At 43.5% G+C, this 23,514-nt stretch overlaps 1 protein-coding gene across 1 annotated transcript in view; it reads left to right on the top strand.

Moving 5' to 3' along the window:
- The first annotated feature begins 549 nt into the window (after nucleotides 1-549).
- FLVCR2 (FLVCR heme transporter 2) overlaps nucleotides 550-23,514 on the top strand; it is a 40,206-nt gene continuing 17,241 nt past the window's right edge. The window contains exons 1-3 of the mRNA XM_056850735.1: nucleotides 550-1,122; nucleotides 17,042-17,183; nucleotides 18,603-18,743. Coding sequence (XP_056706713.1) covers nucleotides 550-1,122; nucleotides 17,042-17,183; nucleotides 18,603-18,743 — 856 coding nt within the window. The remainder of the gene's footprint in view (nucleotides 1,123-17,041; nucleotides 17,184-18,602; nucleotides 18,744-23,514) is intronic.

The following is a 23,514-nucleotide window of genomic DNA, read 5'->3' as shown; positions in this document are numbered from 1 at the left end:
GAATCCAGGCGGCTCAAGCGCCCGTGCGCGACCACCCCAAGCTGGGTCCTTCCCGCTATAGCGCTCGCTCTCAGCGCCCCTCGCCTTTGCGGAATAGGCGGGAGAAAGAGTTTCCCTGGGTCTCTGCGGGGCGGGGCGTAGAGAGCCAATCCGCGACCGGGGGGCGTCGTCGGGGTGTCCAGGTAGCTAATCCGGCCGGGGGGGCGGAGCGTTTTCTGGCCGACGTGTCCGTGTGGGCTGAGGGAGCAGTCACGTGGCGCGCTCTGGTTCCCGGGACGGATGTGTGTTGCGAAAGGTGGGCGAAAGAGTCAGAAGTGTCCGGGCGAGGCGGCGGTGAAGCTGGGTGAATAGCGGTGCCGGCAGGACGAGGGCTGGTGGCTAAGGAGGGGCCGCAGGACGGAGGCCGGAGGGGGGGAGGAAGCGAGCCCAAAGGCAGGGCGGCAGATAAGTGGCGGCCGTCCCATTGCCCACCTCGGGTCCTGCTTGCCTGCGAGATCCCTTTGTGGCCGTGCGGGACTTAGAGTGGGGGGCCCCTTCCCTTTGGAGGCCATGGTGAGTGGGGGTCTAGAAGTAGGGGAGAAAGGAATGGGGCGCCAGGAAGAGCCTGAGCTGCTGCAGAAGGGGAAGCCAGAACAGGTGGAGCCAGAGACCCCCAACGGGTCTGCCCCAGGGTCATACCCAGAGGTGCGCCTGACCTGGCGCCGCTGGGTGATTGTATTCCTCTTTAGCTCCTATTCCTTCTGTAATGCCTTCCAGTGGATCCAGTACGGCAGCATCAATCTCATCTTTGCCGACTTTTACGGCGTGACTCCTTTTGCTATCGACTGGCTCTCGATGTGCTACATGGTCGTCTACATCCCCTTCCTTTTCCCCGTCGCATGGCTCCTTGACAAGAAGGGTTTACGACTCATTGCCCTGGCTGGCTCGGCACTTAACTGCCTGGGGGCGTGGGTGAAGGTAGGCAGTATGAAACCCCACCTCTTCTCAGTCACTGTGGTGGGCCAGGTCATCTGCTCCTTCGCCCAAGTTTTCATCCTGGGCATGCCCTCCCGCATTGCTTCTGTCTGGTTTGGATCCCGTGAGGTCTCCAGTGCATGTTCAATTGCTGTCTTTGGCAACCAGGTAGGTAGCAGAATACTCAGATAAAGATTGTCCATTCTGTTTTATAGCTTAAGGTAGATACAAAAGTGTTAAGACTAGGAGGCAATTGTAAGTATTGGGGATAACTGTGTGGTCCCAAGAAAAGCAAAAATTCAGCAGTATGAGCAGTTTGGTAAGAAAATACAAAGGAAATGTTAATCTCACAATAATACGAAGCCCTGTTGTGGTAGAAGAGTAACGTTTGCGGAGCAGTCACTACAGAAACATTTGAGCACACCTAAAGATTGGCATCATGCTAGGGAACTGACATGCTTGAAATCTGTTAATTGGTAAAGTCCTCAGGAAATGTTCTTTCAAAAAGAATGGCAATCCATGCCAATGTCTTTTTACATTTTTAGGATAAAGGGTATCTTTTTACTTGAAATCTGGGGTGTTTCGCATGTGAGGGAGAGGATGAAAAGGAGCAGGAAAAGTGATTCAGGGACATGGATGTAATTTTATTAAACATGACAGTAGGCATAGGATGAAGTAGAAGAAATAAGATGGTGGAGGAACATGATGGCTCAGAACACATGCTAAGAGTAACTCTGGGGTGGAAAGGCTGTAGAGAGCCATCATGGTATAGTGGTTTGGAGCGGTGGACTCTGATCTGGAGAACCAGGTTTGATTCCCCACTCCCACACATGAGTGGCAGACACTAATCTGGTGAACCAGGTTGGTTTCCCCACTCCTACACATGAAGCCAGCTGGGTGACCTTGGGCTAGTCACAGCTCTCTTAGCTCCACCTACCTCACAGGGTGTCTTTTGTGGGGAGTGGAAGGGAAGGTGATTGTAAGCTGGTTTGATTCTTCCTTAAGTAGTAGAGAAAATCAGCAACTCTTTTTCTCTTCTTCTACATATCATTGTGGAAATTTCCTACATTTTGCAAGATCACTTGCTCCACAATTTGTTGTACTAGTTTGAAAAGCTTTGTTTAAATTTAGATATTATTTTGGCTTCATGCCCAGGAGTGGGTGAAATATTGGGTTGAGTGTATGGTACTAGTACTTCTGTCTTGCTGTGCTTTGGGAGGTGAAGGAAGCAACAGGGTTCTGGAGCCAAGAGGCTCAATGCAGGTATGTTGGGTTATGTCTTGTGCTACTTTCCTGGCTGTCCAGTGGCAAAAACCCTGAACGACATTGTGTATGTTCTTGATGCAGCCAGATAGTTGTCTTGTGAATCTGAAAGTGTGTCTGAACTCTGTACTTCCTCTCTGAGGTCAGCATTCCTATCAGAGAAGCAGTAGCTATAGATTGCTGGCCAGGGGGAATGTAAATGTACATCAAATACAACCTCCTTCAGTCATTGTTTAAACAGGTAGCGGAAGTGTTTCATGTACTCTGTTCGCCTTATGGGTCCTCCCCAAACTCTTGATTGTACTGGATTAAAGCAATTCCCACACAAATGTGGCATTTTCCTCTTGATCCTTCTGCTTTAGATCTTAATCTTCAAGATTAAGAGGTATTTAAATGTCGCTTACTTTAGTGAGGCTTTTTTTCATGCACGTATGCCAGTGTCTATTAGGTAGTCAAAGACACACTAATCTATAACTTGTCTTTGGAGCAAAGGTTCTTTACCATGGGTGGCCAGGGTGGGGATTAGAATAACATTCTAGCAAACCTTCTTGCATGTGAAAAATGTTACTGTGAAAGCTGGGATTCCCCCACCCTTAACCAAACATGCTGCTTTCCAGCTATTGCACTAGGATGTCTAGCCTCTTTATACTGGTATTGCCCCCCTTTTTAGCATCAGAATTTTGCAGAGATTTCTGAGCTGTGTATTATGGACTGAAATTAGATGCTATTTTTTGCCGTACTCATTCTTCAGGGGCTTCAAGGAATGCTCAGTGGTCAGACTTTCCCTACCATAACTGTTGGGTTGCTGCAGCTGAGCGGTTTGCAGTTGAGGCTTATTTCTGAAATATACAGTGGAGTGTCAATGTTCTGAAATACAGAGCTCAGTATCCTATTGCCTCAGTGAGGCAATAGGAAAGTGTTCAGTGCTGTTTGTTGTCCAATGAGAATATAACTTTAGTTTCAGGATTGTTCTCAGGTCCTGACCTTTTCAGGTGCTTCATGCGCGATGATGACTGTAGCCAGTAGAAGTACCAAGAGCAAACATTTGCTGCTTGAAGATGACTGTGTGGACTGCAAGGCTCTGAACATTGGAGAGCAGTCAAGTGCACTTCTCTCATGAAGTGAAATGGGTTGCATGTACCTAAGGAGGAGCTGTTGTAAGAACCATTGGTGTGTTTTATGTGGCTCTTCCTAGAAAAGGCACATTTCTGTGCATTACCCACTGACGGTGATTTGAACTTTGCATGCTGCTGAATCATTCCTCCATCAAATTTGTTTCTAGATAGAGCTGTAAACTTTCCAAAAAAATTAGAGCCATGGGGAACATTTTTGGGGGGAGGGGGGCTGGTCTTTTGAGAAAAATGGAGCCCCTGGGACGTTTCTCAAGACAAAGAAGTTGTTTACAGCAGTGTTGGTCAAAAAGTAAGATTAAAAAAACCTCAAGAACATAATCCATGTAATAATATTAAAAGGTATTACAGGTTGAGTATCCCTTATCCATAATGCTTGGGACCAGAATTGTTCCGTATTTCAGATCTTTCCATATTTTAGAATATTTGCATATACATAATGAGATATCTTGGGGATGGGACCCAAGCCTAACACAAAATTTATATATGTTATATATATGCACTTTATACACATAGCCTGAATGTAATTTTAAACAGTATTTTAATAATTTTGTGTGCATTGAACCATCAGAAAACAAAGGTGTAATTATCTCACCAGAGAGAGAGAGAGGCTTGTCTGAGGGCCCATGAGTAATGCCTGCATGTCAGCTCAAAACGTCCAGTTTTCGGGTCATTCCGGTTTTGGGGTGTCCAGGTAAGGGATACTTAACCTGTACATTATTAAAGATAGAATTGTCAAGCATATAGAAGGGCAAGGTCTGCTGGGCAAAACCCAACATGGCTTCTGTAAGGGTAGGTCCTGTCTCACTAACCTATTAGAGTTTTTTGAAAGCGTCAATAAGCATGTGGGCAGGAATGAGCCTGTGGATATTGTGTATTTGGATTTCCAAAAAGCTTTTGACAAGGTCCCCCACCAAAGACTGATAAGCAAACTTCATAGTCATGGGATAAGAGGACAAGTCCTCTTATGGATTGAGAGCTGGCTGAAAAATAGGATGCAGAGAGTAGGAATCAATCATCAGTTCTCCCAATGGCGGGATGTTAGCAGTGGGGTGCCTCAGGGATCTGTGTTGGGACCGGTGCTTAAACAGTGAAGTAGCCAGGTTTGCAGATGACACCAAATTATTTAGGGTGGTTAAAACAAAATCGAACTGTGAAGAGCTCCAAAAGGATCTCTACATACTGGAAGAATGGGCATTAAAATGGCAAATGAGTTTCAGTGTGAGTAAGTGTAAAGTGATGCATATTGGGGCAAAAAAATCCCAACTTCACATATACACTGATGGGATCTGTGCTGGCGCTTAGGGCTGTTTAGCTTGGAAAGAAGGCAGCTAAGGGGAGACATGATAGGTCTATAAAATTATGCATGGTTTGGAGAGAGTGGACAGGGAGAAGGTTTTTTCCCTCTCCTAGAACGTGGGGTCATCTGCTGAAGCTGGAGGGTGAGAGATTCAAAACAAATAAAAGGAAGTATTTTTTCACACAACGCATAGTTAAATTGTGGAACTCCCTGCCCCAGGATGTGGTGATGACTGCCAGCTTGGAGGGTTTTAAGAGGGGAGTGGACATATTCATGGAGGAAAGTGGTATTCATGGCTATTAGTTAGAATGGATACTAGTCATTCTGCATACCTATTCTCTCTAGTATCAGTGGAGCTTGCCTATTATATTGGGTGTGGTGGAACACAGGCAGGATGGTGCTGCTGCAGTCGTCTTGTTTGTGGCTTCCTAGAGGCACCTGGTTGGCCACTGTGTGAACAGACTGCTGGACTTGATGGGCCTTGGTCTGACCCAGCAGGGCCTTCTTACATGAAAGGCGTTCCCTACCAAAGGCTGATCTTTCTCTTTTTCTTGGAAGAAGCCAAAAAGCAAAGATGGGAAGTTCCCCTGCACCCTACAACTGTGCTTGACTGTGTGGATGGATAGGAGACCAATGCGTACTGAATTCTGGGGAGTATGTGCTCTGTGGGGACTGTATGTGCTACAGGAGCACCTCTGTATGGTCACCGTTTTGGGAGTGAGATGTTCTCAGAGTCTCTTGCAATAAGAACTGACCTCATTAGCAGAGAGAAGTTGATTTTTCATTTCGAAGCTTCACTGTTAAGCATTCTCAATAGATGCCGGATTGAATTATATTCGCAAACACTTATTCTAAAGGCAATTCAAATAGTTTGGCCAGTGTCGGCTATTTCTCACTTTGGCTTCTTAAATTTTTTAAACAGAGGTTGAGTCCAAGAGCCTGCTTTCTTGAAACTAGTTTGATGCTGTGTCGCAAGGGGGATCTTTGGGACTATTTCTGCCCCTCATAGCCCCTACTTAAGTATCTCAGCCTTAAGGGCCAGAATGCAATACCTGGACAGGAAGTCAATGGGAATAGATTACTGGGTTGCCTTTAGTGGGTATTGGATGGCATAGAAGGCTTAAGTGGACTTAAGTGGAGCAGTAAATGTTTTTATTAGGTGATAAAAGTCTGGACAGAGTCCTTTTAATAAAAGCTGTGATGGGGTTGGTGCTGTACTGTGGGCGTGTTTCTGCTGAGTATCATCAGAGTGTACCAAGATTACAGCTGATCTGTGCTTACAGTTCTTCCCTCCAGTTGAGTTGTCAGTATGTTGGTAGAAGAACATTTCATCTGATATTATAGTTCTCTGCTTTGTATGATTTGTTGGCTAGTTTATTTTAGGTTAGTTGTTATGCCCAGCATGTATATATTGTAATCATTGCTTTTTGTAATCATTGTAATTGCTTTTTAAATGCTGGATTTAATTCATATCTTTTCATGTTTCATTTTTATTAATTTTTATTTTGTAAGCTGCCTTGGGCAGATTCCTGGAGAGGTGGCATAAATATGTTCTAAATTACATGGTCTGGGACCATTGCACCTATGAGACCGCCTCTCCTGGTACACCCCCCAGAGAGCTTTACGCTCATGGAACAACAATTTGCTGGTGGTCCCCAGCCCGCCGAGTATGTGGATGTCCTCAACAAGGGCCAGGGCTTTCTCAGCCCTGGCCCTGGCCTGGTGGAACAGTCTACCAAGTAACATTAGGCCCTGCGGGACCTAAATGAGTTCCACAGGGCCTGTAAAACAGAACTGTTCCACCGGGCCTATGCCTGAGGGCGGCCGGAAGTCTTTCCATTATCATCATTTGCTGGCCTCCCCATCCTCCCCCAGCTTGGTTTGGGGGTCCACTGCTGACCAGGCTTGTTGCACTTAGAAAGCTTACAGAAAAGTCAAGCATTTCTTACGCACACCATCTGCCTCACAGCATACCCGCAGCAAATAATAAAATAATAAATAAACAAATATAAATAAAGCAGACTTAGCTGTATATTTGGACCTGTTTTAGGGGTAGGGCTGGCATAACTGAGCTGGGGTGGGGGCTTGACAGTAGTATTTTCCAAGAAGGACCAGCTGGGCTGATTCACAAAGGGAGACGAAGTGGATAACCCTGGGGAAGCCCTTGCTACAACAAAATTACACAGGATCGTCCATTAGATTGCCTAGGTTCCTTTCCAATGGCTGTAGAAATGGGTTGAATTTCTGTATGGCCTTTGGAATGCATTAAAACAAAGGTGATTGGTTGCTAGGGATAAAAGCAAAGCCCTATATAAAAGCATAGTCCCTCACCAAGGATACAGAAGCTTTGGTGGCTGGCACCAGAGAGCACTTACTTTATCCACAGATTATGAATTTTAAGTGTAAATTGGAAACTAGGTTTCGCTGTGCAACTTTGTTCCATATTCCTCTTACTGTATCTAACTCTCTATCTTTAACAACCTATCACTTATCATGTTGGATACTTTTTTGCATTGTATGTTTCCAGTTTTTCTAATCCCACGTCTACTGCACTATTTATTAGATTTTTTTTCATGCTATTTTATTGCATTTATACTGTGTGATCTGCCTTGAATCCCAGTATGAAAGGCAGGTCATATATATTTATTGATACGGTCTATTCAACCAGCCAAAGGTTAATACATAAAATTATCTGACTTAATAAAACTGTAAAACTAGTATAAATTACAAAATTGGATAAAAGACTAATGATGTGATTTATTTTAATAGCTACATTTTAACAAGATTTAACTTAAATGAATATTTCTTAAAGGATAGCCCAGTTTAGTAATTTTTTTCCTTCTATTTTTGCAAATTTTAATTGCAACGGCACAGAATTTGGCAGTTGGGAGCGAAAAGTGTGGCAGGTTATTAGTGTGGCAGGTTATTAGTCAGTAAACTCTTTAACCATCGCTAACTACCGTATATACTCGGGTATAAGCCGACCCGAGTATAAGCCGACCCCCCAAATTTGAGGCCAGAAAAGGGAATTTCTTATCGACCCGCGTATAAGCCGAGGGTCAATAAGAAATTCCCTTTACCGGCAATGCTGCGCTCTAAAATGCCGGCCGCCATTTTAGAGCACAGGGCCCCTGCCCCAGGTCGCCCTCCCGCCGGCCTCCCAGGCCCTCCCGCCCCACCCCACGCCAACCCCAGTGCCATCCAAGGGGGGGAGGGGGAAGAGCCCCTGAACCCCCTACTTACCGGGAGACGCGGCGAATCGGCGGCGTGGCCTTCCTGGGCCGGCAGGAGGCCTTTCCAGGCCCCTGCCGGCCGGAGGAAGGCGCTTGGGCGCATGGGTGGCGGCGGCGCAGCCGGCAGGGGCCTCCTGCCGGCCCAGGAAGGTCCCTGCCGGCAGAAGAAAGGCGCCCAGGAGCCTGGGCGGCGGCGGAGCCGCCGGCAGAGACCTCCTGCCGGCCGCTCCAGGACCCTGCCAGCAGGAGAAAGGCTCCCTGCCGCCTAGGCAGCGGCAGAGCGGCCGGCAGGGACCTCCTGCTGGCCCCTCCAGGCCCCTGCCGGCAGGAGAAAGGCTCCCGGGCGAGGCTGCGAGCGGTAAGTTCCTCCCTCCCTCCTCCCCTCTCCTACCGTATTGACCCGTGTATAAGCCGAGTTCGGCTTTTTCAGCCCTTTTTTTGGGCTGAAAAACTCGGCTTATACACGAGTATATACGGTATATCTAATAGTTGCGGCTATGCATTTGTCACAAAGGCAGCGCTATGAAGCTACTCATAGACAAGACAGGAGTTTCTGCAAACCCGGGGCCTTCTCTAGTATGCAGAAAAATATTATCAGTGTAAGTTAAACAAAATAAAAAGAAACAACCCCTCCCCAACTCCCTGGTTAGGAATGGATATGCATGGAATGTTGGTAGCAGTTGAGTGAGCTAAAGAGGGAGGAGGGGCATTCTTCAAGCTCCGGAGAAGTTACAGAATTGGGAGTGGATTTTCAAATTGCCTCCCCTCTTTCTGTGATTCCTAACAGACAGGGTTGCCAACCTCCAAGTGGTAGATGGAGATCTCCTGGAGTTACAACTTATATCTAGGCTAAAGAGATCAGTTCCCCTGGAGAAAATAGCTGTTTTGGAAAGTGGTCTCTATGGCATTATACCCAGTCTCCAACCCCAAAATCTCCAATAATTTCCCAATCTGATGCTAGAAACCTGGTGCACAGAACCCCAGCTTTGGGACACTGACTTTCGGAAATCCACTGATCTTTTCTAATTCTTATTCATGTTGGTTCCAAAAACAAGCTTCATGTAATACCTTTTCTTTAGACCAGCCAAAATAACACAATACGTTGAGCAAGACTTTGAGTTCTTCGAATATTTAACATCCAGCTTGATGAAGAGTTCTTGAAAGCTTGCACAGTGTGTTGTGTTAGTTTGGTTGGTCTTGATAAAAGGCATTACATGGAGCTTGTTTTTGGATTTTCCTGAGTACCAACATTACTACTAACGCTTTTATTTTCCTGTTGAAGGGCTCTAACTTCAGGCAGGAGTTGCTTTGGCATCCTGATGAAGAGAGGGAAAGCTGCTTGAAAGGAGCCAGCTTGTAGCAGCAGAGCTGAGCATCCTGATGCTTAGGGGAGTGTGAATAGGGCTTGGCTGATGCTAATCTTACAGACAGCATCAGGGGTGACTAGCAGTAAGTTGCCAGTGCTGCACAATTAATTTGGAGTGGAAGATGGAGTTCCTGCAAAACCTGTTTTCCCCGCTCCTTTCCCAAAGATAAGTGTGGAAGGCCAAGGCAAGATGGGGAGGAAATGAGAACAAGGAGATGGAACAGGAGTGGTTGGGAGGCAGAGAGATCGCCAGGGTGCATTGGCAGCTGTACCCACCTTAAGAGGAGGCAAGGCTGTGACATGAAACAGGTAGACTTGGGTTTACCTGATGGGTTGCTCACAGTTCTCCGCTAAACAGTGTCACCTCCTGGTGGGGTTGAACGACCTGGAATATTCTAATTACAGGAGACGCTCTCTAATCATTGCACTTTGGCCTTTGATCTCTAACCAATGCTAAGATTCTAGGGCCAGACTGCAATGGAGTGTCGGAAGTGAGGCAGAGATGTGGCTTCTGCAGTAATGACCACGTTTGTAAAACTAGATACCAGTCTGAGGAGCAGTTGAGCAACAGTAAAACATAAATAGCTCCTGCGGACATACCAATTGCTGAACAGCAACCGTTAGGTCTTACTTTAAACCTCTCTGTGCTGGGCTTATTTTGGGGATCAGAAGCTTTTATGGCAGCACATCCAATCTCTGCACTGCACACGTACAAGGAGTTCCAACGTGCTCCAGTTTCCTGATCATCCATGTGGCTGGCAGTTGCAGTATAAAGCACTGTTCTGCTGTAGCTTTATCAAAATTTACTAACAGCATTTCAGTTTGAGGTTTTTTTGTTGTTGCAGCTACACAGCTGAGACCTCACAGCAGAGGTGTGTGTGTGTGGGGGATACCCTGTGTCTTATACTCTTGCATTTTGTATCTTGGCTTTTCCAGGTTCCTTTCAACTAGACAATGTTTGCTTGTGCAGTAATAGTACTTTCATCACACTTGGTGTTTGCTGTTCCTGAGTTTCTTCATCTGCATGATAGCCATTAGAAATATAACAGAGTCTTTAGGGCTGAAAAAGGATTCAGGATTTAAAAAAAATATCATTTTGGTTTATCACCCTAAATTTTTATAGGGTCAGAAGTTGCTCTGGGAAGTTCTGCGGATTGTACCTGCCCTATACTATGTGTCAGTGTAAAGCAATTCTTAATTCTATGCCCCCTTCTTGACCCCACATAAAGGTTTCTGCTGAACCTGACAACCATTTTCCTTACAAAATATTGCTTTTCCATGTGACGAGATCATTTTTGAGCATTTCTGCTCATGATTATTTCAGGAGCTGAATTTATAGAGGCAAAATATCAACCCTGTTAAAGACAGTTGTTTTAAAATTCAACTTAACTTACTGATCCAAAATGAATGCTTAGTGCATTTAGAAAGCAATGAATGGTATTTGCGTGTGGTGAAGTTGAAGAGTAGCAAATCTATTTGTGTACCTTGTGGGGAGCCATCCTTGAAAGTAGGGCGATGACTGTGATTCTTACACTTGACTGGTTTGGCCATCAATGGTGTATATATGAGCGGGGGGGGGGAACCCTTGCAAGTACTGGAGACTTTGCAACTTTTCTTCAGGGCAGTTTCTGCAATGAAGCAGCTATCAGGAAAGGATCAGGCACATGTCCATCATTCATAAAATATGCTTTTTGTTATCAGTTATCATTAAGAATATTGTAGGAGCTGGAGCTGAAGAAGGGTTCTACCCAGGTTTCATCTGGTGTGTACAGCTTTTCAGTATCTAAATCTAGCTAACTAATTCTGCAGTGACCTCTTGGTAGATGTTAACATATTTAGGGCTGTTACCGCACTTGTATTCCCACCAATGTATTAAGAGTTTGAAAACGTTATAAAAAATACTGTTCGCACTTTGGCCCTTTAGCTGTGAAGACGCCTTCCAACCATTTATAAGCCGTGGTATCCAAAAACCCTTTTAAAGCGATGTTTTTCATAACATTTTCAAACTCTTAATACAAAGTGCGGTAACCCACTAGGTAATGCGTATCAAGTAATTGATGGATAGCTTTTCTGCTCTTTGAAACCCCCTGATGTCATGTCCATTCCATTAGATGTTTTCTTACAAAATTGTACTTACAACACTGATCGTATTGTTTTTATGCAATGGGGAGTACGAGAAATTTGTACAGGTGAAGATGAAGCCAGGCATGTTGATTGTGAAATAGTAAATTGTGTGTGAAGAATTGGAGGGAAAGGGGCTGTTGTGCGTTGCCCGTTCTTTTCTGGGAAAAGGGAGGGTTGTTATTCCAAGAACTTATCTAGGACTTCATACCTGGGTGTGGTGACCACCCAACATAAATTGTTGTGTATAGTTTTTTCACAGCTCAATCGAATTCCCAGATTCATTTCTTAGTAGGCAAACAGAAGTCTTCACTGAAACCTTGAAACACTGGAAAATACCAGCAGCCACTGGAGTTGCTGCAATCTTTGACCCCCCACCTCCCCCGAAATGTTCTCCAAAGCATTTGCTATCAGCAGAACCACTTTTTAAAGTAATTGCAGATTTGTAAAGACCGGCAGGAAGTATTCTCAAGGGAGCACAGAAACTGGGTGGAGATGTGGAATGCCCCACACCTCCAGAGCTAGAAGACCCATTACAAAATAGATTTTGAGCCTACAAATTATAAAGATAACACACATGGCGTGCATGGTGATGGTTAGGATCGAGTGTGTTACCCCTAGATACCTGCGAAAATAAAGCAACTGGAAGCAACACATACATTTATATTTAAGTTAAAAAATATATGACCAAAACAGAAAGGGGAAGAAAAAACTTCAACCCGGAAAACCAGGTCAACCTTCTTGATTACCTAAGTAAAAAATGAAACGTTCTCAGAAAATGAAGCAAATGTTTGAAAGGTGCCGGGCCAGTTTATATGCACATCTTGAACAGAGAAATGGTCTGTTGGCTTTGCATTGTTTTTCTAAAAACATGAAGGGCTTGGCAAAAATTGTCTATAACTTTCTTTGAACAGACATTTTCAACTCATTTTAATTATGGCAAAATGTGTCCCCTCCCCCAAGAACTACATGACTATCCCTTTCAGAGTCACAACTGAAAGGTAAAATGGTTACTAGGCTTTGAAACTCCTGGGCTGCTTTCAGAAGTGATGCTAATGTCAGGCTTTGTATTTCTTGTGTGTGTAAACTGAAAGCGAAACCAACATCAATGAGAAGGTGTTTTTAGGTTGTTGTCTTCTGTTTTTTAGCCATGATCTAACAACATTCACAAAGGTATCAATTCAAAATAAACAGGTATTCTTAGAACCACTTGTGCAAAGGCCCTTTGTCTTTAAATGTTAAAATCGTTTGCTGTTGTGCCAGCAAAAGTCAGTAAAATCAGAGGCTGTCTGTGAACTAGGGTTCCCAGGTCCCTCTTCGTAACCAGTGGGAGATTTTGGAGGTGGAGCCTGAAGAGGGCGGGGTTTGGGGAGGGGTGGGACTTCAATGCCATAGAGTTAAATTGCCAAAGCGGCCATTTTTCTCCAGGTGAACTGATCTCTATCAGCTGGAGATCAGTTGAATTAGCAGGAGATCTCCTGCTACTACCTGTCAGTTGGCAACCCTACTGTGAACTGGGTACAAGTGCAGGATTGCCCATCATAATACTGGAGAATTTTGACTGGGTTGCCTTTATCTAGTGGTGAATGCACTGCTAAACACAGACAAGTGCTTATGTCTGGAGGTCAAGAACTTGTTAACAGAAGAGATAGTAGGAGGGATATTTAAACTTCAGGCTTGCCCTGATCTACTATATGCAGGCACCCTAGCTTCTGGGACAAAAGAAGCTAGCCTAAGATTTAGGGTTTACTATAGGAAGACCAGCTGTATAAGCTGCCAGGCAGTTGCCCAGCGGACTGGCAGAATTTTGTGGTGCCACAACTGCTGGTTTAATCTACGTGCAGTCTTGTCCTTCTGGACCCAAAATGCCCCCCTCTTTGAGTCTTTTAGGGCAGACCCTGGCACTTTTTTTTTTGAAATTTTTTTTATTGGTTTTTATAATATAAATTTTCCATGTTAACAAACAACAATATACATAGTATTAAAAACTAAATCATAGGTAATGTTGTTATAATTGTTTAAGTGCTAAATAAAAATAAAAAATAAAGGAAAATTTATTGACTTCCCCATCACTTCCGTCCGCCTCTTAATAAAGTATTCTATCCCATCGTGATATGGTCTGATCTTAATTATTCTTATATCTCAATTAGATTTCAATCACATTATACTATCAATATAATTGATTACGTTTCTTTATGTTAACAATGTCATCTAGATCAGATTAAAAGGTATTCTTCCATTTTCCCCAGTCCTAGTTCATATTCACAATATTTCATCCACGCCTCCCATTCCCCCATAAATTGAACATTGTCTTTTTGATTTAAAATGGCTATAAGTTTTGCCATTTCCACCAGTTCAAACAAGGGCAGACCCTGGCACTTGATGCCGTGCACAACAGATCTCTGGATAGACTTGGAAGGGCAGTGGCTGCTCCAGGCTCCTGGAACATGCCTTGTCCACCTGCTGGAGTGCTTTTTCTGACCGGACTTGGAATACTTGGACTTCTCGGGGGGGGGGGGATGCTTTTGCGTTTGGAGACTGTTGTTGTTGTGGGACTACCCTGGCCTGCAAATGTGGTGGTGGTGGAAAGTGCTGTCAGGTCACAGCTGACTTATTCTTCTGTTCGGTGGTGGTTTGCCATTGCCTGCCTCTGCACGGGCTGAGAGAGTTCTGAGGGAACTGTGACTGGCTCAAGGTCACCCAGCAGCCTTGATGTGGAGGAGTGGGGGATTGAACCCGCTTCTCCAGATTAGAGTCCACTGCACTTACCCATGCTGGCCTGCCAATGGACCTGCACATAATTTGCTCAAACTGTATATTTGCAAGTAAACAGCCCACTAAATGTCATCGAAGTAACTGCCCTGAAGCATCATACTTCTTGGGCAAGTGGAGCAGCATTAAATGCTTAGATGTTTTGCCACCCACATACTTGAGTGTGGATTGCCTTTACAAGTAACTGTTCCAGATAGGAGGCAGAGAGAGTCATTGGTAGGATGTAAACAAGGATGCTTCCACTGTAGCCGATGGCAAAGCAGTCTACATCTGAAGAAGTGAGGTCTGACGTATGAAAACCTATGCTTGAATAAACTAGTTAGTCTTAAAAGTGCCCCTTGATCTCTCTCTGACTTCATCCTAGTCTGCTTCTATTTATAGTGGCATGAATTCACAAGACTCCCATAATCTTAAAGATAGATTTCAGAAACTACATGATGCTGGCATCTGTTGGGCCACATATGTATCAGTGATGCAGTCCTAAGGGTGCCATTCAATTTGTTGCTGCAGAATGAATGGAAGTGATATGCATGCTAAAAAGAATAAGAAGCCAAACAAAAAAATAATAATGGAGGAGCCTGGGAAGTCTTTTAAATAAAAATCCTGATGCTTTTGTGGGACATGTAGAATTATGTCCTGTGAGCAGTGGACTACTTATCAGATTAGATATATTATATCTAATATAATATCTGTGACTTACTATGCTGTTTCCATCTCATCTAATTTTTAACTTGTTAGATGTTCATATATAGAGAGAAGCATAAACACATCGCTTGAAAACCTTAGTTTAAATTGATGTGAAGGACTTTAAGAACAAGAAGAGGAGTGGTTCAGTATCCTGTTTCCGCAGGGGCCAACCAGATGCCAAATAGATATCCCCAGAAGGTCTACAACCCAGGCATAGAGAACAAAGCCACCTCCTGTTTTTCAGAGATACACTGCCTCTGAACATGGAGGCTCCAGTCAGCTATCATGGCTTCTAGCAACGGATGGAGCCATCATGCACGAATGTGTCTAATCACCTTTTAAAGTTACAGGCCATCCTGTGCCAGTATTAAGTTCTTGAGCAAGATTCGAGTCCACTAGCTACTGGACTTGTATCTTGTGCTACCAGACTTGAATCTTGCTCTTCTACTGCAGACCAACGTGGCTACCTACCTGTTAATTTCTTGTGGGGTCTGATCCACAGATAAGCTTACTGCGAGTCTTCCTGTCTTCACTGAGTAGGAAGAGTTTATCTATATGCAAAATCAACACCCCTCCCTCAACTTCCTGGCTGCCTTAAGTGGGGAAACTGGTTCTGTTTCTCAGAGTTAGCAATGGATAGGGTATTGGACTATGGCATTTGCAAGCAATTCCAGTTCAAATCTCTTGGAAACATATTGGGTATCTTTGGACAAGGTTCTTACCTCTAAGTCTGTTCCCAGTCTTCAAAATGATAATAGTTACCTACTCTTGGCATTGTTTGTTGCAGATTAACACTATAGTGGTTTGAAGAACTTTTCATTGTGAGAGCACTATATAAAGTTCATACAAGTTTCCTGGGAGCTAGAAGTTGGTCTGTGCACTAACACCAGGTATTTCACTTTTAGCAAAATGTAGTTCAATTGTAGATCCATGTAACCAGGCTGATCTGTTCCCCTTTCAGACCCTCACAAGCATGTGTAACATTACAGTTATGGTGAACTTGTGAGCCTCCCACTTGTGAGATAAGGAAGAGTTTCAGGACCATGTCTGGCTGATGAAGAACTCTTGACAAACATTGTGGGAGTTAATGATTTGTGGGTTAGATGGTATTCTTGGCTGCAGTATGGACATTAGTTCATATCTGAAAGGTCAAATGTGAAACAAAGTAAATTCCAGAATTTAAATTTCCCCCATCTGAACACAAGGGAGCAAACTGATTTTGTTCTTAATTAATTCCAGTCATATTTTAAGGGCTATCTTATATTTCAGTTGATGGATTCTCAGCTGTGCACCTATTTTGCTGGTTTGATGAAACAACTGGTGCAGCTGAAAAACAATGTCGCTGTGATACAGACTGTCTAGATCAGCACAGTCTCTCAATCTGTTGGTCAAGATAAAGATTACATTACCATGACCAAACCAGTTCTTTATAACCAGGGGCTTGGGGGCACTGGTAAATATGAGTGGATGCTGTCTTTTCTTGCTTGAAACCCTTTATAGTACAATTCTAGTGTGAGAGAGAGAGGACACGAGAGAACACTAATTGGACTTAGAAGGGTATACATCTGTTTAGGATGGCACTTCTAGTTACCCAATTCTCTTAATTTTGAACACAAAGATCTTCCATAACATGAAGCTGAGCAGCCTTGAATCAAAAGGCAAATCATGTTTACGTTACATTTGTTGATATGTTATCGCCATTTGTGGAATGGGTTCTAGGCATTGCAAAATCGAGTGGGTATGAATATAATTTTAAAGTATTTATGGACAAAATTTGAAGCAACTGATCCTTCCTACAACAGATGCTTACCTCAATGGATCTGTCAGTAGGTTAGCCTATTTCTAGTCTTTTGAGAGTCCAATCCTAAGTAGGTCTGCTCAACAATAAATCCCATTTCTCCCCCAGTAGGGCTTATTCCAGAAAGTGTTTCTAGGATTGCAGCCTGAACTTCTGAAAGAATGTATATTAAACTGTGGAACATGGAAGAAGATGGAATAAATAGGATAACTGTGGAACCCAGGGCACATATGGGATTTTACTGATATTGCTACCTTGAGAAAAAGGGACAACTCTACAATAGTTATTTGTATATATTCTGCTAAATTATGAGATAAGGTAGATTGAAGTGAGTTCCTTCTACATTATCGACCAAAAGAGAAGACAAGTGTTTATGGGGGATGATAAGTGACATCTAATGTTGTTTTCTGTGTTTAGCTTGGCATTGCTGTGGGGTTCCTCCTTCCTCCCGTTTTGGTGCCCAATGTGCAGGATAAGGAGAAGCTATCTTACCACATAAGCATAATGTTCTTCATGACTGCAGCTGTGGCGTCAGCACTCTTTTTCTTGGTTGTCTTTGGTGAGTAAAAAAAAAAAAAAAAGTTCAAGCCCATTACTCAGCATGAACTCTGGTGGATTTAGCAATGTGTTATAGACAAATGAAGTTTTGAAATCAACAGAAGAAGAGATGGGTGTTATTATCGTAGTCACATCTTATGGGAGAGGAAGTCAAGGTAGGGAGAGGAAGTCAAGCAGGCTGGTATAATTGGGCTGCAAAGGTCTCTCTGAAACCAGAGTGCTCTGTGAATTAAAGACTGCTTCTGACGCACCTGGTGGCCTTTGTCTGGTCATTGCAGCCAAGACCAAAGGTGACCAAATGCTCACATACACATTCTCCAGCCTTTTATGGCCTTCATCACTCACAGGTCCACATTCAGATTATTGCAGTGACTGCGATTGAAACCATGATTCCATGCCACTTTTCAATCAAACCTGTGATTGTTTCAAGGGACTCTTTCCCAGGTGGTGTGTGGCTGCTCAAGAGTGGTGGGCACGTTCTAGGGAATGCTTTGAGAGCCAGCGTGGTGTAGTGGTTAAGATCAGTGGTTTGGAGCAAAGGACTCTAACCTGGAGAACCGAGTTTGATTCCCCACTCCTCCACATGAGTGGTGGAGGCTAATCTGGTCAACTGGATTTGTTTCCCCACTCCTCCACAAGAAGCCAGCTGAGTGACCTTGGGATAGTCACACTCTCTCAGTCCCACCTACCTCACAGGGTGTCTGTTGTGGGGAGGGGAAGGGAAGGTGATTGTAAGCCGGTTTGATTCTTCCTTAAGTGGCAGAGAAAGTCGGCATATAAAAATCAATTCTCCTCCTCCTCCTCCTCTTCCTCCTCCTCCTCCACAGCTAGGCCCAGGGTTTCCAATTCTGGCTTGGAAACTTCCTGGAGATTTGAGGGCAGTGCCTGGGGACGGTGGAGTTTAAGTAGAGGAAGAAGCCTAGAAGGAATGTGAAGCCATAGAATCTGGCCTCTGAAGCTGCCGTTTCCTCCAGGAGAACTGATCTGTGTAGTCAGAAGATCAGGTGTAATTACGGGAGAACTCCAGGCCCCACCCAATGGTTGGCTACCTTAGGCCTCACAGGTCTGGCCAATGTCTTTAAGTGACTTTAAGCATTCCTCAGATTCAGGATCTTCTCTGGTTCATAAGGATTCCAAAGAAGATAAGTTGACTAGGCAGGCAAATAAGTGCTTCCGAGGTTTTGAAATTCTAGGCTAATAAGTAATGTACTCTCTTCTTATAGATTTTTATATTCCAGAGACTCTCTTATTCAGTTGGCACCCATGTGATGGATGAGAAGACTTGCACTGTGAACATTATCATGTTGAGTGTGAATAAAGACTTATTATTCCACAGGGTACTCTGCTTGGTGCTGCCATGATTGACAGGTTCAGCATTTATTCCTGTGTTACTGACTTCTGCTTCTGTGCTTGCTTTCAGTGTTTAAGGAAAAGCCACAGCATCCTCCAAGTCGGGCCCAGGCCTTGATCCATGCAGCATCTCCCGAAGAGTCTGGTTATCTGCAGTCTATTTGGCGTCTGTTTCGCAATGTCAACTTTGTGCTGTTGGTAGCCAGTTATGGTGAGGTTCCCTTCTCTGTTCGGAGAGAGTTCAAAATGACTGTTCTTCCTTAATTTATTCATTTTATTTATAAGCGTGTTTTGACTGTCTTATCATGCAATCCTGAAAGGGGGGACAAAACGGGTGAGGAGGCGGCATGACCCGTATGGTGGCGTAAGTGCCGCGCTGTCCAGATTGGCATGGACGCCAGCGCAGGGCCACTTGTGTTGTTGTAGGGGAGTCACGGGGCAGCTTGAACCATGGGCGCTGTCACAGTCTCACTGGCAGCATATCTCTGGCGCAGGGGTTTGCGCCGGCATCGAAGGGGGCATTCCTGGGGCAGAGTTGACTTTAGGCAACTTCCAAACCTCTTTCAGGCTGGGAACTCCCTCTTATGCAGGTGCCGAGTTATCCCTGCAAAGCGGCAAGCGTAGCCCCGTGAAACTCAGTGGGAGAGTTTCACAGGGTTTCATCAGAAATTCAGGAGATGGCCCAGCTGCGTCGTCCCTGGGTGTGCCTTATCTACCCCCCCTTTCAGGATTGCCCGTGCCTTATGGCATGCAAGGCAGCTTTCAGTGATTAAATACAAATCATTGATTTTATAACATGTTCCTGAATAAAAGCTCAGGCATTCTAACCAAACTAAAATATAATTAAATGTTATTTTTTTAAAGCAAATAATCTAATTTGCATTAAGGAGGTTGTTGTTAATTGCTGATCTCATTAATACCATGCCTTTCGCCCCAAAGGAGATCCAAAGTGTCTGACGTTCTTCTCCTTGCCTTCCTTTTACCCTCACAACAAGGTGGGTCAGGGCTGAGAGTGTGTGAATGGCCCAAGGTCATTCAGTAAGCTTCCATGGCAGAGCAGGAGTTTGAACCTGAGGTTCCCCGATCCTAGACCAATGCCTCTAACCACTACACCACACTGTGCAGTTGAGTACTAATACTTGCTTGAAGAGATTCACTGCCACATTACATCCAGTGATCACTCATCATTTAGAGCACCCCTTCTTGTCTTTTTTCAGACAGTATTCTTTCTCATCTCTTCCCTTGCCCCAGTTGGGGATTGTATTTGATTCTGCTCTTTCTTTTAGTCCTTTCATTGAAGCCACAACTATACGTCTTGGCAGTTCAGACTGTTAATATTTCAAACATTCATTTCTTCCTGAGGATGCACAAAAAGCACTTATTCACTTCCTTATTTTTTCCCCCTAAACATGATTTCTGCACTGCTCTCTTTGGTTTTCCTATCTCTTGTCTGCAACTTCTTCTTACTACTTTATTCAGTCAGTCTATTTCTAGGCTACACGGTCAGCTCGAAGGCAGTGCTGTGGCTTACAAAAATGTACTAAAAACAATATCAAGCCGGTTTTAAAACATTGACATTTAAAATGCAAGAAGTTAAAAAACAGAAGCAATAAAAGAAATACACAAAAAGCATTAACAGCAGTTACATAGCATTTAAATTGTGTTATAAAACTACTGGATGCTAACAACTACAAGGCATCATGAGACGACAAGAGTCACTGGAAAAGACAGTCATGCTAGGAAAAGTTGAGGGCAGCAGGAAAAGAGGAAGACCCAGCAAGAGATGGACGGACTCAATAAAGGAAGCCACAGCCTTCAATTTGCAAGAGATGACCAAGGCTGTCAAAGATAGGACATTTTGGAGGACTTTCATTCATAGGGTCACCATGAGTTGGAAGCGACTTTATGGCACTTAACACACACACAGTAAGACATACAAAATATAAGCAGTAGCAGTCTGTAATTCATAGGCTGGTATTTTATTTTAAGAAAAAAGACAGATTGTCAATTTCTTCCAAACAAACTTCAAAACCTCAAAGGTGGTGGTGGTGGTGGGGTCTGCCAAATAATGCAGGGACTGTATTTCAAAATTGAAGAACCACCACAGAGAAGGCCCTGCCTCTTGTGGCTGCCAGCTCTATATCAGATAATAGTGGCACATGGAATAGATCCACTGAAGATGATCACAGTGGTGTTATGAATTCCACTGCCTACTTGCTCTTTTCTGCTCTTTGTTTTTCTAGTTTCCTTCCATTACTATTGCCACTTTTTGGCTTCTTTTTCCTTACTGGTGCTCATCTTAAACTTCTTTGTTTTGCTTATAAATATTTATATTCTCTTTCTCCTCCATTATTTCTCTTCTCTCTTTTTGCTGGCCTGTCTCTTCTACTGGTATATTTTAACTTCCTAAGCCCAAAATTTCATCTCTGGTGTTAGGCTGCCATCCTTTGTGTCCATTTGCAGTGCCAGATCTCTGGAATGCTTTGCCAAGAATCATTGGTACGGTTTGGTGTTTTTAAGCAGCACCCAAAGATTTCCCCCTTACTAAATGAGACACAGAATGGTTCACAGCAATACGAATAAAACAGATAAAAAAGTTAAACCAATAAAATTAATATATAAAAAATTGATCTTTGTAATTGGAAAAAATAATAAAACAGCAGCCAATCCAGAAATTGGTATAATCCATAAGATTACCAGTTTGTCAGCATCAAATAACAGATTAAAAGCAAACTAGTCAAGAAATGAAACCGTCAAATGCCCCATGGAATAACAGTCGTGACCAATTTCTGGAAGGCCAAAAGCAAAGAAGCAAGGCATATATACAGTGCATTCCTAAGGAGAGTTACTCCAGTCTATGCCCACTGAAATGAATGGGCTTAGACTGGAGTAACTCTCCTTAGGAATGCACTGATAATGGGGTAGAGAATTCTGTAGGCTGGGAGCCACCCCTAAAAACACAACACCAGTTTTACCCAGTAGAATTTGCTCTTCCCATTTTAGTTCCCATTTTAGTTCTCTGCCTACCAACCAGGAGAGAAAATTATTTATATGCCTCTTGTTCCTTGGGGGTTCTATCCAGCTATAGCGATCACCTCATCTGAGGAATAGCACTTTTCTGAGGAACAGTTTTCTAAAGAGAGCCTTCATATTGTTCTTTGAGATAAGACTTTAGTTCTGTTGAATAACTCAAGCTGGATGGGTATGTAGTGATTCCTTTTGGGTCTTTTCCTGTGTACAATCTAGTAGTCTCCTTGAGGTAAAGCTTGTTTTGCAGCATGTTCCAGCATTTCTTTGTCCTTTCAGATTTGGTACTGTGGAGTCTTTCCTTTTCCTTTGTGATGTTCAAAGCATCTCTACTGCTTTGAGCATCACAATTAGTTGCTAGAGACAGTCCTAGTATTGTTCTACTTCTGAATTCTTCTGAGAAAATGGAGAAGTGCAACTTTCAGAGAGAAACCTTGCTTTTTGCCCCTGCAATTTGGTGGAATGACCTTCCTGGGATAATTTCTCACTTCTGAGGCGTTTGATTAAATGCCAGCTGATTGTATCAGAACATGTTTAGTCTTTTCCAGTTCCTGGACTTGAAAAAGGCTCCTTGTAATCTCTTTCCTCAGTCATCCTTGACTTCCCATTTAGTAACACAGAGACAGAAGCTGCAGTATGCCAAGCAATTCAAAACAACCAACCATTTCATGTCATACTATGAAGAAGGAAGGAGGTACATTTTAACAGATGGTAAATCTCTTTTAAGAGGTTTGCAGCCATATAGTGCTGTGGCTAAATTAGATTTTATATTTCAGGGAAAGAATTGTTTCTTAAATTGTGATGGGAAGTTAATTTATTCAATTTTTATCCTGCCCATTCTCCAAGGAGCTCAGGGCATGTACACGGTTCCCTCCATTTTATCTTTATAACAATCATATGAGCTGAGTTAGGTTGAGAGATTGTGACTAGCTCAAGGTCACTTAGCAAGCTTCATGGCAAAGAGAGGATGTGAATTTGGGGGTTGAATCCTAATTGGGATTTCCATTGGTGCAAAGACTTCTACTTATAAAACTTGATTTTCTTGCATTTCTCCTCCTGTGGTAGCTCACAGTTCTCTCAAAATCTAGAGGACCATCAGTAATGGATGGGGGATGGGGTGGGAGCCAGGAAAATCATATTCCATAAATGTTAGTCCTCAAACCCACTAGTTGGGATCCAAGCCTGGATCTCCATGGTTGTGTTTGGACTAACCACTATACCACACTGACTCTTGGGAATGAGAATACGAGAAAAAGAGTGAATATAGTAATGTTGCTTTGGGGACAGGGGATTCCCCCCCCCCAGTATAATAATTTATAATACTGAGGGTCAGAGAAAAGGGTCCCTGGGTTGACCCTACACTGCTTGTTAATAGTGGGAGTTAATCACATGTATCTTCCATGGGAAGCTTGTATGCCAATGAAGGGGCACATCAAGGATACATGGGGCTGGCAAGGAAACTTTTCATATAATCAGGTTTATCTATGTGGTCAATTTATGGACTTGTCCTAAGTATGTCCTGCAAAACCTGAATTCTAGTACTGAATGTAGCTGCCTGATTTCCCCCCTTTACTCTTCCAAATTTAGGTTTTCAAAAAATTATTGTCAGCTATTATAAGAAATTTACCTCAGTGGTACAGATACTGGCTCCCATATTAAAATGAACATTTACCTTAAGGTGGCTTCTCTTCAGACATACAAAAGGACTGACCATGATGGTATATGTTGCTGTTTTTGTTCAAACATTGACAGTAAACTTCCAGATTAAGCCACAGTAATGTCTTGCCCTGGATTGCCAAGGCTAGCCTAATATCATATCTTGGAAGTTAAGCAGAGTCGACCCTGGTTAGTATTTGGATGGGAGGCCACCATGAAATTCCAGGGTTGCTATGCAGAGGAAGGCAATGGCAAACCACCTCTGTTTGTCTCTTGCCTTGAAAACCATACAGCATTGC

The sequence above is a fragment of the Euleptes europaea genome, chromosome 6, assembly GCF_029931775.1.
Source record: "Euleptes europaea isolate rEulEur1 chromosome 6, rEulEur1.hap1, whole genome shotgun sequence".
Classification (NCBI taxonomy): domain Eukaryota; kingdom Metazoa; phylum Chordata; class Lepidosauria; order Squamata; family Sphaerodactylidae; genus Euleptes; species Euleptes europaea.
The sequence above is the reverse complement of the archived record's forward strand: the minus strand, read 5'-3'. Positions and strand labels throughout refer to the sequence as shown.